At 59.9% G+C, this 18,639-nt stretch overlaps 1 protein-coding gene across 1 annotated transcript; it reads right to left on the minus strand.

Moving 5' to 3' along the window:
- Nucleotides 1-1,540: 1,540 nt before the first annotated feature.
- LOC130019026 (interferon-induced, double-stranded RNA-activated protein kinase-like) lies at nucleotides 1,541-17,334 on the minus strand (the record flags this gene model as incomplete). The annotated part of the gene is made up of 12 exons (XM_056109650.1): nucleotides 17,295-17,334; nucleotides 14,928-15,099; nucleotides 14,416-14,530; nucleotides 12,344-12,483; nucleotides 9,716-9,842; nucleotides 9,394-9,470; nucleotides 9,229-9,307; nucleotides 7,964-7,995; nucleotides 7,402-7,461; nucleotides 4,467-4,589; nucleotides 2,940-3,050; nucleotides 1,541-1,674 (listed from the first exon to the last, which is right to left on the minus strand). Coding segments are annotated over exons 2-12 (1,117 nt in total), but the record flags the coding sequence as incomplete, so codon positions are not given.
- Between the last annotated feature and the right edge of the window lie 1,305 nt (nucleotides 17,335-18,639).

The raw sequence follows: 18,639 nt of genomic DNA on the forward strand, positions 1-18,639 counted from the left end.
GAAGGGGTGCAGAGCATATATGCGGGTACCAGGGATCCATCAGGGGTGGCCATGCGTGAGGCAAGCAACCTCCCTGCCAGACTAAGGAGTCCCCCCCAACCCACACCCCGCAGGGTCCTTGCTCCAGGCCAGTCCTTGCCCCCAGATGCTGATGGACACTGACAGGGCTTTACTGCACCCCATTTGTTTAGGGGGAAGCTGTTTCGGGAGTTTCCCGAGTCCTGGGGGCCTCCGGTGAGTCTCGCCCCACCGGGCCGTGCATTGGCCTTGGGCCTTTTCCTAGAGGCTCCAGGCGAGCGTGGACACGACATTCTCCAGGGGACGCCAGCAAGACGTGTGCAAGGCTAGCCGGTGGCCTGACCGGCAGCTCTGTCTCACAGCACCTCTGACCCAGGAGGGGACATGCAGCACTAGACATGGCCTGTCTGGGGGCACGAATGCCCAGGAAGACCCCAGACTCGGGCCTACAGCTGGAAGCTCCTCCTTCCCCAAGAGGTGAGGGGCCAGGCCTGGTGTCGCCTTCTGAACGCACCGGAAGAGGAACTCAGGTGTCATCACCACTGGCCAGAGCAGGGGGCCAGGGGAGGGAGGGGAGTTCAGGATCACCCCAGCCTTCAGGAATCAGACACAGCTCGTCCAGGCTGGTCATGTAAAGGCTGCAGCAACAGTACAGAGGGAGGAGGCTGGCCCTGCGCTGCCGACCAGGGTTCGAGCCCCACCAGGAGTGATCCCCGAGTCGGAGCCAGGAGTCGTCACAACCATGCCGCTGGGCCCTGAGCCAGGCTGATTCACTCGGGGCGACCCGGAGGAGGGCGGGTGGGACCCGTCCCTGCCCCAAGGGACCCAGCCCAAGCAGCCCAAAACCTCCAGAACTCAACTGCCGCCAGGCTCACGGCCCCTTTCCACACCTCGGGCCGAGCCTCACCCTCAAGTGAACCTTTTCCTGGACCGCACAACCAGCCCTTCACACCACACAGCCCACCATACTCCACGAGCACCGCACCACATTTGATGGGGCTCAAAGCAGGAGGCAACCAGTCTAGAGGGAAATGTTTTTTTACAGATATATATATAGATAGATAGATCGATAGATACATAGGTAGGTAGATAGATATAAACCACATAAGGCTCAACCTTTAGCAATATGTTAACGAGCTCTTACAGAAGGGCTTAATGGCCCCTGGGTAGAAGACAACAATCTTCACAGTCTTTCCTCTAAGGAAACCTTTTTGTAGCATTTTCAGCGATACAAAATATACTATTTCGGTTCTACTTTGGGGCAGGAATTGGGACTCGGGATGGAACCATCGAAATATGGTAGCGGGAAGGTGTGATGGTGGTGGCGTTGGTGTTTGAATAGTAAATGTAATCAAAGATTGTGAACTACTTTATAAAATAAAAAAGAAATGAAGGGAAAAATAAAAGCTGAGAAGACAGATCTGGAATTCCTGAAACGCTACCGCTCAATTCCTGATGAAACTTTTACCACTTACCTTGAGGTCTCTATGAATATATTTTTTTTTGTGTATGTAATTCACACCTTCAACTATTTGTTTGAAAAACTGTAATGCCAGGGTCTTGTCGGGCTTCTGATGCCTCATCCTGTCGATCCACTGGTCCAGGGTCCCCTGACCACAGAATTCCATTTTGATGAAAAGGCATTCAGTCTCCGGCCTGGACCCAGGATTCACAGCAACAGAGAGAAGAAAACCCAAACGCAAAGGTTTAAGAACTACGCTTTGTCTTGCAGAGGCTTTGAAAACACTTTTGGTTCTACTCATTTCTGATGTTTAGAGATGGTATTCGGGAAGGAGGGCCACAGCCGGCGATGCTCGGGGCTGACTCCTGGCTCTGCACTCCGGAATCCCTCCCGGCGGGTTCTGGGGACCAAACCCGGTCACCCGTGTGCAAGGCCCTGGTCGTACTTTAGTGTTTCGTGACAGAAAAAAAAGGTGAGAGCCCGGGGCCTCCCACTGCAAAGCTCTACTGCTGCTGTGGCTTCTCCGTGCCCCTCTCGGGACAAGCCTTTCTGCTCAGAGCCCCAGACACTCTCTGGATTCCCCGTCTTGCCCAACGCTGAGCGGTCAGCAGCTGCCCGTGGCGACATCGGGCCCTGGTGCGCACGCCCGGGCCCGGCCTGTCTCCAAGGCAGTGGCTCCTGCGAGCCTGATCCTCGGCTCTCACCGATCTGCCTCGGGCGCACAAAGCTGTCCACAGTAGCACGAGGGGGCACAGAGGTCGCACAGCGGGCAGGGCGCTGGCCTGCCACCGCGTCTGGCCCCTGACCCCCACGAGCAGGGGTCTCTGAGCACAGAGCCAGGACTTAGCCCTGACAGCTGGGGACCAGGAGCGGCCCCCAAACAAAGTAACCATTTATTTTCTCTTTTTGGGTCACACCCGGCGATGCTCAGGGGTTCCTCCTGGCTCTGCACTCCGGAATGACTCCTGGCTCTGTGCTCAGGGCTGAGTCCTGGATGACTCCTGACTCAGTTCTCAGGGCTGACTCCTGACTCCGTGCTCAGAGCTGACTCTTGGCTTGGTGCTCAGGGCTGACTCCTGGCTCTGTGCTGGGGCCTGCAGAGGGGCCGGGCCCCTGACCTGCCGTGACCTCCGCCCTCTCTCATGTGAGGCCCCCCACACGTGGGAAAGGTGCGTCCTGGCCCTGAGGAGCAGCTTCTGCAGGAGCGTCCGGGCGGGCTCTGGAGCCGAGCGTCTGGGTGTGGGGCCAGTTCAGTGCTGGGCTCCAGAAGCTCTGCTACTGGGGGACACACTGGCAGTGCCCGGGGGCCCCGGGACGACCAAGCAGTGCTCAGGGGTCCGCCCTGGGGGTGCTCGGGGCCACGTCCGGCGCCGAGACGGAGCCCAGGCGAGCCAAGGCGAGGAGAGGACCGTCGCCCTGTGCGGCGTCCCAGCCCCTTCCCGAGACCTCGGCGAGTTACCTCCACTCGTAGTCCCTGAAGAGTCGGTCGGGGCCCTTCCAGCAGTCGTGGTAGAGAACGATGTTCGGGTGCCTGAGCTCCGCCAGAGCTTCGACTTCACGCTTCACTTTCCTGGGGAAAAGAAACAAAGAAGCCAAAGTGAGGAAGAGCACAGGGACGCGGAGTCCCCCCTGACAGCACACGCTGCCTCCCCGGCCCTTCCGAGGTCCCCGCAGCCCGTGGCCCAGAAAGGATGCTGCGGCACTCACCAGGGAAAGAAGCGTCGCGAAGCCACTGCCCTCCGCATGAAAGCAGCAGCAGGAGCCCCTGGCCGCATGTGCAGAGCCCAGGGGTCAGTCCCAAGCCCCCGCCCGGGGCCCCCTCGGCCCAGCCTCGAGCCCCCACACGGCAGAGCGGAGGGAAGCCGGCGGCAGCGGCTTCTGCCGTGCCCAGAAAGGGATTCCGGGGCCAGGCGCGCGCTGGGATTCTGCAGCCTGCACTGATGTCAAGTCACGCTGGATTCTGTGAGCAGCTGCCTTGGGTGACAAGCACTGACTTCCCCTCTCCACTCCCCCCTCCTTCCGACCTCCTCCTCTCATCCTTCCTCTCTTCCCTCCTTCTTTCCCTCCTTTCCTTCCTTCTCCTTTCTCTCCTATATCCCTCTTATTTTCCATCCATCCTTCCTTCATTCCTTCCTTCCTTCCTCCTTCCTCCCTCCCTCGATCCCTCCCTCCCTCCTCTATTCCTCCCTTTCTTCCATCCTTCTTTCCTTCCTTCTCTTCTTCCCTTGTTCCCTTCCTCCTTTCTTTCCTGTATTCCCCTGATTTGCCTTCCTCCCTCCCTCCCTCCCTCCCTCCCTCCCTTCTTTCTTTTCTTTCTTTCTTTCTTTCTTTCTTTCATTCTTTCCTTCCCTCTCTCTTATTTGCAGTGCAGATAATTTCTACTTAACTCTTCTCTACATTGATTACATTCATTATTTCGACAAAAGATGCACCATTATTGTTTAGAATTTCCCCCCAGACAATCAGAATTGCTGAAAATGCATTGTGAAATATTTTGCTTTCTATAGCTGGTTATGAGAATCATATAATGTCATGCGGTCACGATTTTGGATTTTGGCAAAGAGCTAGATAATTATGAGATGGTTTCTGTGTATCTGGTGTTATGGCCGTGCTGAAGAGCCACTCGTGGGGGGTAACTCATGACATCGGTAGGGCATGAAGGACGAGCTGGTACCGCCCCCCTTCCCATGAGACTGCAGTTGCCCCATCACAGCCAGCTCCTACCTGGCTTTCCTGTAAGCTCTGAGGCAGCGACCACCTTGCTGCCAGGGGGGGAAAAGGCAGAAGGGAGCAACACCCTCTCCCTCCCGGGGAGGCACGGCGCCGTAGTTGAACGCACGGTCCAGAGAATGACATTTTTAAGGCCAGCTAGAAAAAGTCAGTAATGCTCCTTCATACAGTACTATTATTCTACACAGATTATTATACTGAAAAAAGGAATATCAGACAACACTTTCAGACAACGGAATGAACATTCGCTACTTACTCGTTGTCGTATTTAACGCGCTTAATAACATAAGTCTTGCCATCAATCTTGTGACGAGCTTTGAAAACTTGCCCGTATCCTCCTTTGCCAATTGGTTTGATGTCTGTGAAATGCTCAAGAAAGCTTAAGAGACAAAGGTCGCAGTTACTCTCCCGAGGTGTGAGTCCAGCCACCGCTCCACTGACCCTCCCTTAGCCTGGAGCAGCCTCCAAGCCAGAATCTTCCATTTGCTTGTTTTGGGCTCACCCCTGGCATTCCTGGGGCCCAGTCCCAGCTGCATGGGGTGGAGGATGGGGTCCTGGCTCCATCACGGGGGTGCTGTGCTAGGCCACAGTTCCAAGCCTGGGCTCCTGCATGCAAAGCATGTGCCCTGCCCACTGAGCTCTCTGGCCCTCTAGCCCCAGAACAAAAGCACGTCTGCTACGATGGGAGAACCACATCCCGCCCGAGAGCAAGAGCGTGAGCAGGAGGGGCTGGCACTCAGAAAGAGGGCCACTGTTTTTGGTTATGTTTGGGGGTCCCCCCTGGCAGTGCTCGGAGCTTCCTCCTGCTTTCACCCAGGGACCATGATTCTGGCGCTTGTTGGGTCACGTGGGGTGCTAAGGATCAAACAGGCAAGCGACCAAGCACCGAATATTGCTCCAGCTCTAAAAGGCGTCCTGTTACGTCCGAGCCCCTGAGCACACTGGTGGGAGCAATGAGCGCAGGTTGACCCAGAAGGGCCGCCGGCTGCCCCTCCTGAACCTACCCACCACGTGAGACAGGCTAATGTGTTCACTGACGCAGAGACTCACAGATAAATCTCAAAAGAGAACAACAAGTTACAGAGGCTCTTCTGGACCCCACGCCAGGCTGAGTCGTCCAGGGCACCCTGGAGGGGCGGCGGTCAGCCCAGCGCCCACACAAGTAGAACCCCCGCAGTGGAAACTTCTAGACTCCACAGTTGCCACCCTGCTACTGGCCAGACCCCACTGCTTAGGACGAGCCTCACCTAGAATATAATTTGCTGAAAAACTCAGGTATGCAGGTTTTGTGGCTGAAATCTCCAGGCTCTCAAGGAGTCAGGGATGGGTGACCCCGCCCCATCTCCCTGTATGTCCAGAAGCCCAGATAGCCACACACATATACCCCAAAGCTGCCACCCAGTTAGAATTTAACTGTATCAGCTCGTTAAAAATGTTGGACTTCCAACATTTCAAACTCTACAACCCTGATAAACCAGGAGTAAGTCACATACATTCTCTCTCTCTCTCTCACACACACACCCACAGACAAACAGACACACACACACACACACACACACACACACACCACGTGCGTGCCCTCGTCTGAACCCGCTCTCAGCAGCTGCCCCTCCACTGGACACGCGACTGCCCTGCCCCCACCCTCCCTGCTCTGGGGTCGGTCCCCAGCACCCCGCACAATGGGGTCTCGCCTGACTGTCCCTCCCTTCGAGAAGGACCCAGCACCAATTTTCGCGCTTGATCAGACGCAGAAAGTTCCGTGGCTGCCTCCCCTGGCAGGGCTGACACGGCGTCCTGCGCAGGCTCCTCCTGGCTTCCTTCTCCCCAGGTGCACCCCTTCCCGCCCCAGCCACACCCAAGGGTCCCACGTCCTCCTTTCTTGTGTCCCTCGGCTCGTGGCCTGGCCCCGGCATCCGTGGCGGCGCCTCCCACGCCCGAAGCCCCCAGTGGCCACACGAGTCTCTTCCCGATTCGGTTCCCAGCTAAGGGCTCTTGATTCTTTCCACTCCAGGCAACCCCCTGTGGCAAAAGGGCCCCCGGAATTTCGTTTTCATGTTTTCCTTCCGGGGCCTCTCAACGGGTCCTGGGGGCCTCCGAGTTAATCCTGGTCACTCTCGGTCAACCAGGCCAGCAGCTCAATGCTGAGGCCAGGACTGGAGACAGACAGCAGGGGGGCTGACCCGGGTTCAACTCCAAGCACCACACTGGATGCCCGAGCCCCACCAGGAACGACTCCTGAGCACTGCCGGGTGTGGCCCCCAAAGCAAAAAGCGGCAAAACAAGCGGCTGTGTCCCCATTCTCCGCCCACGCCTGCGAGCGCCTTTGCTCCTGGAATAAGCCCGGGGGCAGGGGCGCCGGCCTCCTCCACGCGCCCCCGAATGGACAACTGCCGTGGTCTTCTGTGCTCGCCTCAGGGCCTTCTCGGAGACCAAGTGCCAGGAAGCTGAGGCTGCGTGTGCGGAAGGCCCTCGGCTCCAACCCCTGCACACTCACACACATCCACACAGATGAACTCCGCACTCTTACACACGCAGACACACTCACACGCTCTTACATGCGCTCACACACACATGCACTCACAAATACACACTCACACACTCAAACATACACACTCCCATAAATACATAATCTATTGTACAGTCACACACAAACACACACTCTCACACATGCACTCTCAGCCACACAACCTCACACATACTCTCACACACACTCTTACATGCACTCATACACAGATACACTCACATATACACACTCACTCACTGAAACACACTCCCATAAATACAAAATCTATTGTACATTCACACACATACTCTCACTCTCACACATGCACTCTCAGCCACACAACCTCACACATACTCTCACACACACTCTTACATGCACTCACATATACACACACATTCTCCCACACAGGCCCACACATGCCCACTATCATAGACTCACACATATACACACACTCACACACGCACTCTCTCACACACACACACCCTCACACATATTCTCATACACTTACATGGGCACTCGCACACACACAAACCCTCACACGCTCACACACACACACACACTCACACCCCTTCACACACACTCACACCCTCACACACCCCCACAACACTTGCTCACTGGCTGCACCCAGACCACCGGGAACTGCCCTGGCAGAGGTCGGCCTACCTGCAACGCCCCCGCCTCTCCTCACCTCCTCTCCGTGGTGTACGGGCATTTGTCTGCTGCTGCTGCTGCTGCTTCTGGAGGTGCCCTGAAGTTCAAGAGCAAAATCAGAGGGAAGGAGAATCTGCAAAGAGCAACGGGGCTGGCCGGGAGGGGGCTCAGGGGCTTGTGTGACGCCAACAGCTACGAAACCTCCCACTTGAGGGTCTCCTCTGCCCACCTACAGCCTACGGGCCTCCCCTGGCTCCTTCTGGGGCCCTCACAGCCCCGCGGGGCCCTTGGCGCTCCCCGCCACTGCGTCCTCTGCGCCGCGGCCCCCGCAGCCGGGGGTCCCTCTGTCCGCCCCTCGCAGCCGTCTGCTGCCTTCTCCCTCGCAGCCGTCCTCCTCGGCCCCTTCCCTCCTGGTATCCGGGCTGCAGCCTCCTGAGCACCCTCGAGGCCAGCGGGTTCTGACGAAGGCCCATTCCCCGGAACTATACCCGGCCCTTCCCAGGCCCTTCCCGCGGGACAGTTCTCCACACACATCCCAGACATGGGGCATGAGGCGACGAGCCCTCCCAGCAGGAGGCTCCTGTTCCAGCCAGACTCACCCCTCTGCCAGCCTGGGAAGGCACTCAGGACTCTGAAACACAAGAAAGCAGGAGGACGCCTCAGCAGGGCGCCACCCTCCCTCCTCCCCCTCCTCGCTGGCCCTGGCCGCATTGCTGTCCGTGAGACAAATAATCGCACCCGTTTCCGCATCCTCCTTCGATCCCTGGCCCCATGAGGGTTCTCACACAGATACATGCATCCATGTTGTCCCACGGACAAGCGGACACACACAGCAGGCAGGGCAGAGACGCCCACAGTGAGCCGTGACTGCCAGGAGCCCCGGTTCTCGAGGGTCCCGGAAGGCCCATTTGAAGGTTCGTCCTCGGAGCTGAGAAGCTTCTAGTCTCACTGGACCCTCGGGGCTTTCTGGCCTTCTCAAGACCGCAATGATGGTGTGGAGAGACGGGACGGGGGTGGGTGCACAGCCCACACGGGCTCCCTCAATTTCCCAGCACCCCAGAGCACCCCCGGGGCCCACAAGGAGGGAACAGTGAGCACAGAGCCAGAAGTAAGCCCTGGGCAGAGCAAGACAAGCAAAAAGGTCCCGCACTGCCAACGTGTCCGTCTCTGGACGACTTTAGTGCCAAATCCAAAAGCCGAGTCTTTAGAGCTCACTGGTGGCAACATCCTGAACGCACAATCCTCATTTTCACTCAGTTCTCATTCTTTTTTTCTTTTTGGGCCATATCCAGCAATGCACAGGCGTTACTCCTGGCTCTGCACTCAGGAATTACCCCTGGTGGTGCTCAGGGGACCACAGGGGATGCTGGGAATCGAACCCGAGTCGGCCAGGTGCAAGGCAAACGCCCTCCCTGCTGTGCTATCGCTCCAGCCGCAGTTCTGATTTTTAAAGGCAGAAGGAAAACTCTCCGAATGAAACTAATTTTGTTGCTGTCGTTGTTGCAATGGCCAGGATCAATCCCAGGATCTCACACCTGCAAAGCGGGTGCTCCACGGATGAGCTGCATCCCTGGGCCCTGATGGTTGTTCACTTGCCCTGTGATCCTGGGGCTCAAACCCCGGACTCTGTGCGTGAGAATCACAAGCTCCCTGGAGTAGCTCCCGCCCCAGCCCCAAGAGCCCTCCTAAGAAGCCTCTTCTAGAGGTTTCTAGAAGGAGCAAGACCAGAAACATATGGGAGAACACGGAGGCAGGGCTGGGGATTCGGCTGGAAGCACGGACGGAGGCACGGGCTGGGCCCCGACCACACCGACAAGGCAGCCCGGGTGCAGGCGACGCGTGGAGCTGAGCTCGGAGCACTTACCGCTAACTGGGATGAGGCCCAGCTTTCACTGCAGCTGTTTCTATCAAGGGAGCTTCTTCCAGAGAGCGACTCGGTGGTGCTGCGGTAGGGGGTGGCTGAGTTGAGGAACGCCCTGTGTGCCCCTGGGTCCCCTCGTCCTGCAACCACCCTCTGGTAGTGCCTCACCTGAGCTCGCGGGATCTGAGCAAGGAACTGCTCTCACTGCTGGACGCGATGGACGCTGCCAGGGGCCCTTGGGGTCTCTGGAAGGCACCACGGCTGCGATCAGGCCCCACTGCGACCTCACCACACTGCCCAGCGCCCAGGGGACATACGTCCGCCCCTAGTGCGTGTCCGGTCCAAAAACGCTTTGGGGGGGCCTCAGCACCGAACCCCCCAAGGCCCAGAGGTGGGAAGAGAGCCCTGGGGTCTGCAGCATGACCGGGACACACAGGCAAGACTCAACACGACACGCAGGGAGCAGCGCCAAGCCCAGGGCGACGCCTACCGCGGCCGTGTCCTCCGAGTGTAACTTCTCAAGGGCCCTCTGGGCGGCCAGCTGCTTGGCCTTCTGCTTGGAGCCAGCCAACTCCCTGCCGTAGACTTTCCCGTTGATTCTGCACGTGACCCGAAACCTAGGGGCAAGGGCAGAGAGAGCAGGGCCGGGTAGCAGCAGAGCCCTGCCGGTGCTCAGGGACCACTCCGGGTCCCACACTCAGGGATCACACCTGGTGGTGCTCAAGGGACCACATTTGATGCCAGGGATCAAACCAGGCTTGGCCGAGTGTCTGGGCAAGAGTGATAGCACAACGGGTCAGGCGCCTTGCACACACAGTGACCCGAGTTTGAAGCTCAGGACCCCATTTGGCCAGGAGTCATCCCTGAGCTCAGAGCCAGGAGTAAGTCCTGAGTGCCACCAGTGTGGCCACCGCTTCCCGAAACAAGAGCCAACAACAAAACCCCGGTACTGCCTCTCCAGCCCGGCACCAAGAAGTACTGAGTCTGATTTACGACTTGAAAGGAAAAGTCAAACCCAGTAACCAGCCAAAGTCTCATCAGAACAGTGATGGGGGGGGGGGGGGGAGGGTCCTGTTTCAGCCCCCTGCGTCTCGGCCTCTGCCTTTCCCAGCTGGTTTCTAACTCTCCGGCCATCGAAAGCTCAGTCACAAAAGCACGGAATGCTGATTTTTAATTCCCCAAATATCAAATGCTAGCTCCATGGAGGAGGCGAGGAGGTGGAGGAAGAGGAGGAAGAGGAGGAAGAGGAGGAAGAGGAGGAAGAGGAGGAAGAGGAGGAGGAGAAGGAGGAGGAGGAAGAAGAGGAGAAGGAGGAGGAGAAGGAGGAGGAGGAGGAGGAAGAGGAGGAGGTGGAGGTAGAGGATGAAGAGGAGGAAGATGAGGAGAAGGAGGAAGAAGAAGAGGAAAAGAAGGAGGAGGAGGAAGAAGAGGAGAAGGAGGAGGAGAAGGAAGAGAAGGAGGAGAAGGAGGAGGAGGAGGAGGAGCCCTGGCGATTGTTCAGGTTGTGCGTGAAGGGGAAGGTGACCCGGCCATGGTGGGCACCCCACTGTCCTCTCACCCCCAGTCACCAGGCGTTTGTGATGGGCGAGCAGCACAGCCAATTCTGGGAGCACTAGGCCAGGAGCCTTGGAAGTGAGACCACCTGGACCCTGCACAGACTCTGCCCTCCCGAGTCTCCAGAGAGGGTGGGACACCCCAGGGTGTCCCCTGCATTCCTCTCCCTGGGCACCCCCAGGCGGGTCTGTCCCAGGGACCTCACCGGGGCGCCAAGGGTTCGAGGGTAGGAGACTGTTCTCGGGCAGACTGACCCTCACCCCGCCTCAGGGAGCACCTCATGCCTCCTTCCAGGGAGCACCTCATGCCTCCTTCCAGGGAGCACCTCCAAACTTCCTTCCAGGGAGCACCTCCATGCTTCCTTCCAGGGAGCACCTCATGCCTCCTTCCAGGGAGCACCTCCATGCTTCCTTCCAGGGAACACCTCATGCCTCCTTCAAGGGAGCACCTCCAAGCTTCCTCCCAGGGAGCACCTCCATGCTTCCTTCCAGGGAGCACCACATGCCTCCTTCCAGGGAGCACCTCCATGCTTCCTTCCAGGGAGCACCTCATGCCTCCTTCAAGAGAGCACCTCCAAGCTTCCTCCCAGGGAGCACCTCCATGCTTCCTTCCAGGGAGCACCTCATGCCTCCGTCCAGGGAGCACCTCTATGCTTCCTACCAGGGAGCACCTCATGCCTCCTTACAAGGAGCACCTCCACGCTTCCTTCCAGGGAGCACCTCAGCCTCCGTCCAGGGAGCACCTCTATGCTTCCTTCCAGGGAGCATCTCATGCCTTCTTCCAGGGAGCACCTCTATGCTTCCTTCCAGGGAGCATCTCATGCCTCCTTCCAGGGAGCACCTCCATGCTTCCTTCCAGGTGGGGGCAGAGATGGCGGCCCGGCCTGGCCTCCCCTGCAGCTCGCTCCGGCCCACTCTGCTCCCCCCACTCCAGCACCCCTCATGCCAGTCACCCCAGGCTCTCGCTGGCACCCTCCCAGCATGCGGCCTGCTCTGGAGAGCGACACCTCGGCCGCCAGAACCGGGTCAGCCCTGCTCGCAAGAGGAACCCCGCCCGCACACCCCCATCCCTCAGGCCAAGACCACCCGTCTCACTGGGTCCTGCTCTTCAACCTCTATTTTTATTTTTTTTTTTGGCTTTTTGGGTCACACCCAGTGATGCACTGAGGAATCACTCCTGGTGGTGCTCAGGGGCCCATATGGGATGCTGGGGATCGAACCCGGGTCAGCCGCGTGCAGGGCAAACGCCCGCCCCACTGTGCTATCGCTCCAGCCCCATCTTCAACCTCTTCACCCTGCGCCGGCGCCTTTCGTAAAGACCAGCCCGTGGGCCGGAAGCCGTGGCAGACAGGGGGCTGAAGACCACCGAGCTGGCGGAGCGCAGACAGAGGGTCGCCCAGATCTAGTCAATCGCCAGACAGGAAGCCCAAGACCCAGGCAGTGGAGCATCGAAAAATACTTTCCGAAGAGGACCCCTGGGGCACCCGCAGTGATTTCTGGGGAATCAGTCACGGGAGAAGCCCCGCCAGAGGCCAGACTGCAGAAACCACCAGCTGGGAACTCACTGTTGGGGGCTCCGTTCTTCACAGTCGTATAAGACCTGCAGGCCGTTCTTCTGGGCATACGTGTTGAGCTGACCCACGTGGTTCCCAGCACCGGTGCCTTGCGAAGGCAATTTCGCGGCCGGTGAGAAAGAGCTTCTGACCTACCGAGGAAAAAATAAAACCCTTCTTTTCTTTTCTTCTTTTTCTTTCACTTTTGGGTCACATCCGGCGATGGTCAGGGGTTCCTCCTGGCTCTGCGCTTAGGAATCATTCCTGGCAGTGCTCGGTGGACATTATGGGCAGTCGGTTCTCATCACTTTGTGGCGGTTCCGGAGTCCTCTGGCAGTGGCCAGCAGGGCTGGAGGCTCAGTGCCAGTGCCCCGGCCTGCCCCGAGGCCGAAATGGGCCCCCGGGCTGCACACTGGGAGCCCCTGCGGAGCCCAGGGGGAAGTCACCTCCCCCATGGTGCCACTTCAGCCGGGACCCTTGACTTGGCATCAGAAACTTTCCCGAGGCTGGGAGAGCCTGTCGGAGCCTCCTGGCCCTGGCCCTCGGCGTGCCGGCCTGCGGTGTCCTGGCCAGGCAACCGCGCCAAGCCGGCTTCCCAGGAGCGCCCCCGCGGCCCCGTCCTCTGCCGCCTCCTCTCCTCCCCGCCACTGCCCACGGGGTCCCGGCTCTGTGCCTCAGTGCTCAGTGGGCTCAGGGGACCTGCAGTGGCCGGGCCCGGAGTGGCCCCAGCGGGCACGGCAGACGGTCCCCACACCCTCCTCCCTCGTGCCGCCTGTCTCCCAGGTGCTCAGGGCTTTCAGTGACTCAGTTCTGTCACGGGTGGGGGTGCTATTCCCCGACCCTGTCGCTGTGCTCATCCCCCGGATGGTCTTTGTCTCAGAAACACCTTCAAGGGAGAGCTCTTCAGAAAGCGTCTCTGTTGTTTTTTGGGGGGGAGTGGGGAGGTGTTGGGGTGAGAGCCAGCAGTGCTCCGGAAACAGTGCTCAAGGATCCAAACGCAGTGCCAGTTGGAGTAGGGTCGGCCCCTTACAAGACAAGCACCTCAACTCCTGTTCCGGATCTCCGAGCCCCAGAGGGCTTTGCCGGACGCTCTGCCCTCCTTGCAGACATGGGCTGGACCTCTGACCCCTGGTCCCCTCCCTCTCCTGCACCTCCGCCCTCCGCCAGCAGGGGGCCAGGGGGCGCAGTCCTGGCAGCCGGGTCCTTCCCACCCAGACACCCGACCTGGGCCTGACTGGCTGTCCCCGCTGGCTCCTCCAGGGCCTCTCACTGGCGGGTGGGGGCTACAGACCTCAGAAGGCAGAGGGCCGACGGGGGGAGTCTTTCCTCAGCACCCACCCAAGTGACGAAGCATGTTTGTGAGGCCCTCGGTGCCTGTGTGTGTGTGCACGTGTGCGCGTGTGCGTGCGTGTGTAGTCTGGGTGTCCATCCGTAGGGCTGAGAACCTACTCATGACCCGTGTGTGAGTCTGTGTATCTGTGTGTGTGTGTGTGTGTGTGTGTGTGCATGTCCATGTGTGTAGACTGAGGACCCACACACGCTCTGTGTTCATGTGTGCGTGTCCATGTGTGTAAGCTGAGGACCCACTCACGTCCCATGTGTGAGAGTCTGTGTGTGTGCGTGTGTGTGTGTGTGTGTAGGCTGAGGATCCATTCATGTTCTGTGCGCATGTGTGTGCGTGTGTGTGTGTGTGTGTGTGTGCGCACGCGCACAGGTGTCTGTGTGTAGTGGTAAGGACCCACTCACATCCCATGTGTTTGAATCTGTGCATGTGTGTGTGTGTGCATGTGTGTAAGCTGAGGACCCACTCACGTCGTGTGTGTGTGTGTGTGTGTGTGCATAGGCTGAGGATCCATTCATGTTCTGTGCGCATGTGTGTGCGTGTGTGTGTGTGTGTGCGCGCGCGTGTGTGTGCACGCGCACACGTGTCTGTGTGTAGTGGTACGGACCCACTCACATCCCATGTGTTTGAGTCTGTGTATGTGTGTGTGTGTGATGTGCGTAAGCTGAGGACCCACTCAGGTCCTGTGTGTGTGTCTGTGTGTGTGTGTGTGTGTGTGTGTGTGTGTAGGCTGAAGACTCACCTGCGCGTTCAGAATCTCGAGTGCGATCTTGGCCGCGCCGTTCTTGGCTTCCTTCTTATTGCTGCCCCCTGCTGCGGGGAACTCTTTCCCGTCGATGACCACCTGAAGTGCAAACCTGACGACGGAGGAGAGTCACAGTCTGGTGTGTGCTGTGAGGACCGGAGCCCGGTCACCCTCCTGCCATGGTGCCCACGGCTGGCAGAGGCCACCGGTGTCCGGTCCAGAGCCCAGCGGTGTCCCCGGGAACAGGGAGCCTGTCTGAGTAAGTCGTTTCATGCCGGGACCCTCCTGGACCGTCAGGGCTACAGCCCGAGCCCAGTGCGGTGACTTTAAACAGACACAGGGGCTCCCAGTTCCCAGGGTTGTCCCTTTTTCATATAAAAATGGGGGGCCACCCCCAGGCGCGATGCAGGACAGCGTCCCGGCTCTGGGTGGGCCAGCGGCCAGGGGACACCAGAGCCGTGCGTGGGTCACAGGTGCCACGGCAGGGCGGGCTCTGAGTGGAGACCCACCTGAACTTCTTCAACAGGGGCGAGTCGGTCAGCTCCCGATACTGCACCTCTCCGCTGTGCTGCTGTTTGAATTTGTTAAGTTCTTCTATGTAAAACCCAGGTTTAGAATCGTCGGCCATTTCTTGTCCGGGAGGAGTTGGCAGAGGCGCTGTGCGAATGCCTGGTCACTCCTCTACGAGGGGACATGCGGCCACATCAGTCTCCAGCAGGCACATGCGCACCCCCTCCCCCGGCCCCATGAAGGAGGCCCAGTGGTTCGTGCCATCCTCTGCCTCCGGGGGTGGCAAGGGCCAGAGCCTGGTCTGGGTGGACCCACTCACATCCCGTGTGTTTGCGTGAGAGCCACAAGGTCACGAGTGCAAACATGGGTGCCGGCACCCAGCCTAGGGAGGGGTCAGGGTGAGGGACACCCAAGGCAAATGTGGGGGTGTGGGTTCAACCCCCCAGAGCTGCAGCCCACGCCGTGGCAGCCCCCACAAGCCACATGTCCAGGGTCCCCCAGCAAGGGGTAGAACTAACCCAGCAGGGCCAGCCTGCCTGAGGAGGTCCATGGGGGGCTCAATGGGTAGGGCACTTGCCTGGCACACCGGACCTGGGTTCAGCCCCCAGCCCCATACAATCCCCAGGGTGCCACCCTGAGCACAGAGCCCAGAGTTAGCCCTGAGCACCACCAAGTGTGGCTCAGAAACAGAGGGAGAGAGGGAGAGAGAGGCGGCGGGGAGAGAGAGAGAGAGAGAGAGAGAGAGAGAGAGAGAGCGCCCATGTGAGTGGCACTGAGAAGGGAACAGCTGAGAATAGAGGTATAAAGTGAAGTTTGTGGAACCTGGAAGGGATTTAGCGCCACGGAAATAGGTTTCCCATAAAACCCTGTTCTCCCAGTCTGAAATCTGCAGCAGGCGGTTCTGGGGTGGGGGCTCCATGGAGTGTTGGGGGTACCCAGGGGCCATGCGGGCTGGGCCGAGCATTCAGAACGCAGGTCAAAACGCTGAATCTCTAGGGGGGAAACTCAAGGACCACTGGGCATCCCACGGGATCTCACTGATGCCAACCGAAGCCCCAGCAACCCAAGTGAAACCCAAGGAAAAAGAGAAATGCACTTCCCGGAAATGAAGATGTTTATGCCAAAGGACAGTATGAGGAAAAGGAAAGGAAATGTGGGGGGTGGGGGGGCACTTCCCAGGGGGACAAGGGCAGCTTGAGGCTGCACAGCTTCCCTGACACCACGGCTGAGCCGGGTTCGATTCCCGAAGCCCACCAGTAGAGGCTCCTGAGCGCAGAACCAGGAGGGAGCACTGAGTGCAAGCGCGCACACACGCGCACACGCGCACACGCACACGCGCACGCTGGAGTTGGGTGCCCACGGCTCAGGAAAGGCTGGCGACCCGGGTACCTAGAGGCGCGGGGTAGGCGGGCGCCCTGCGGGAAGCGGAAGAACGTTCTGGAAGGCGCGGGGCGGCGCGGGCGCGGGACTTTCCCGGCGTGCGGGAAGTCGCGGGAACCCGCTGGAGGACCCCGCCGGCGCGCCCCGTCGGGCCGAGCCAGGACGCCGGACGCCGCCCCGGAGGCCGCCCCCAGGCCCGGGTCGCTCCCGCGGGACCCCGCGCCCCCTCGCCCCGGGACAGCGCCCCGGGTCCCCAGCGCGCCCCGACCGCCCCCCGCAGCTCCCCGCGCGCCCGGGGCACGCCCTGGCCCCCGCGATGCCCCGCGCGGACCCCCGACCCCAAACCGCTCCGACCCCGGGCTGCGCCCCGCAGAGCCCCCGCCCCCGGGCCTGGACCCGCCCACCCTCCAGGCGGGCACCCCAGAGCCGCCCCCGCCCGCGGCTTGCCCGGCCGCCCCCGACCCGCTACCTCCGGCCCCGTCTGTGTCCGACCCGCCCGTGCCCGGCCCGCTGCAGCCGCCGACCCCGCGCTGCCCCCGGCCCGCTGCCCCCGGCCCCGTTCTGTGTCCGGCCCCGCCGTGCCCGGCCCGCTGGCCCCGCTTACCCGGCGAGACCCGGGCCCGCAGCGCGCACCCCCGATGCCCCCGGCCCCGTCTATGCCCGGCCGCGCCCGCGCGCCCGTCTCCTCGGTCCCGGTCCGTCCCGGTGCGCCCGCGGCCGAGTCTGTCCGAATCCCTCCCGGCCCGCGCGTGGTTTCGTTTTCCCCGCGGGCTCCGCCCCGGACACAGGCCGCCCGCGAATCCGGGCGCAGCCTCAGGTCCCCCTGGCTGGAAACCTGGACAAGTGCCCGGAGTGCGCGCCCGCGCGCGCACACACACATATGCACTGTCACTGTCACTGTCACTGTCCTCCCGCTGGTCAGCGATTTGCTCGGGCGGGCACCAGTTCCGTCTCCATCGTGCGGGAGGGCCGAGGGCCCGACTCACCCTCCGAGCAGAGGCCCCGAGCCCTGAGCACCCCACTGCGACTTCCCTTCACAGTCAGTGGTGTTCCCTAGCATGGCCCGTGAGCCCTGATTGGGTTACGCCCTCAGCCACTGGCATAATTTCTTTCTGTTTTGACTCTAGTTGTGTCTTTTTTTTTTTTTTAACTTTTCTACTTGGAAATGTTAAGCCGCAATTTCTAATCAATTTCTGAAATCAAAGCATTTATTTATTTATTTAGCGGGCCGGAGCGATAGCACAGCGGTAGGGTGTTTGCCTTGCACACCGCCAGCCCTGCTGAGCCGGGTTCGATTCCTCTGCTCCTCTTGGAGAGCCCGGCAAACTACTGAGAGTATCTCCCCCGCAAGGCAGAGCCTGGCACGCTACCTGTGACATATTCGATATGCCAAACACAGTAACATCAAGTCTCACAATGGAGACATTACTGGTGCTTGCTCGAGCAAATTGATGAACAACGGGAGGACAGTGCTCCAGTGAAGTGCTATTTATCTGGGGAGGGGGTCACACCTGGGATGCTCAGGGGTTCCTCCTGGCTCTGCACTCAGGAATTACTCCTGGCAGTGCTCGGGGGACCATATGGAATGCCCAAGCATTGCCAGGCGTGGCCCCCAAATCAAATGCGGGGTCTAAGGGCTCCAAACCTGACCCCCCAGCCCAAGGGGCAGTGCTGTGGGGACGACCCCTGAGCCCCACCCCTGGGGTGCCCTGGTGCCCACACCCCACACCCCAATGGTGGGTGATCTTCATTGTTCAGTTTCGGTTTCGGTTTCGGTTTTGTTTTCCACTTTAGGTTTGGGGCCCCCAAACTAAGACTCCCCCTCTGAAAGGAGAGAAGGACGGAGCAGCCTCGAACAAACAAAGGCGTGGCTGTCTCGTGGCACCTGTGGCTTCTCCGGCGGGCACGGCGCCTCTGCCCTGTGTGTCCGGCGCCCTGTCCTGTCGGCTCTCTTGACTCTGGAAGTGTGCGGTCACTAGGGCCAGTGTGCAGGCGGGCTGCCGGCCACTGCACTGGCCCCGACACCGGGCTCTCCTGGTGCCCTCCCCACTCCGGTCTCCCTGAATCCTTACTTGATTCTCTGATCCCACTTTGATTTTGTTTTGCATTACATTCAGCGATGCTCAGGGGTTACTCCTGGCTCTGCACTCAGGAATCACTCCTGGCTGTTCACGGGGACCCTATGGGATGCCGGGGATCGAACCCAGGTCAGCCGCGTGCAAGGCAAATGCCTCCCCGCTTCGCTATCGCTCCAGCCCTTATATATGTGTGTGTGTGTGTGTGTGTGTGTGTGTGTATACATATATATATACATATATATATAGTAACCGT

This window comes from Sorex fumeus, unplaced genomic scaffold (genome assembly GCF_029834395.1).
Source record: "Sorex fumeus unplaced genomic scaffold, SorFum_2.1 ptg000387l, whole genome shotgun sequence".
Taxonomy (NCBI): Eukaryota; Metazoa; Chordata; class Mammalia; order Eulipotyphla; family Soricidae; genus Sorex; species Sorex fumeus.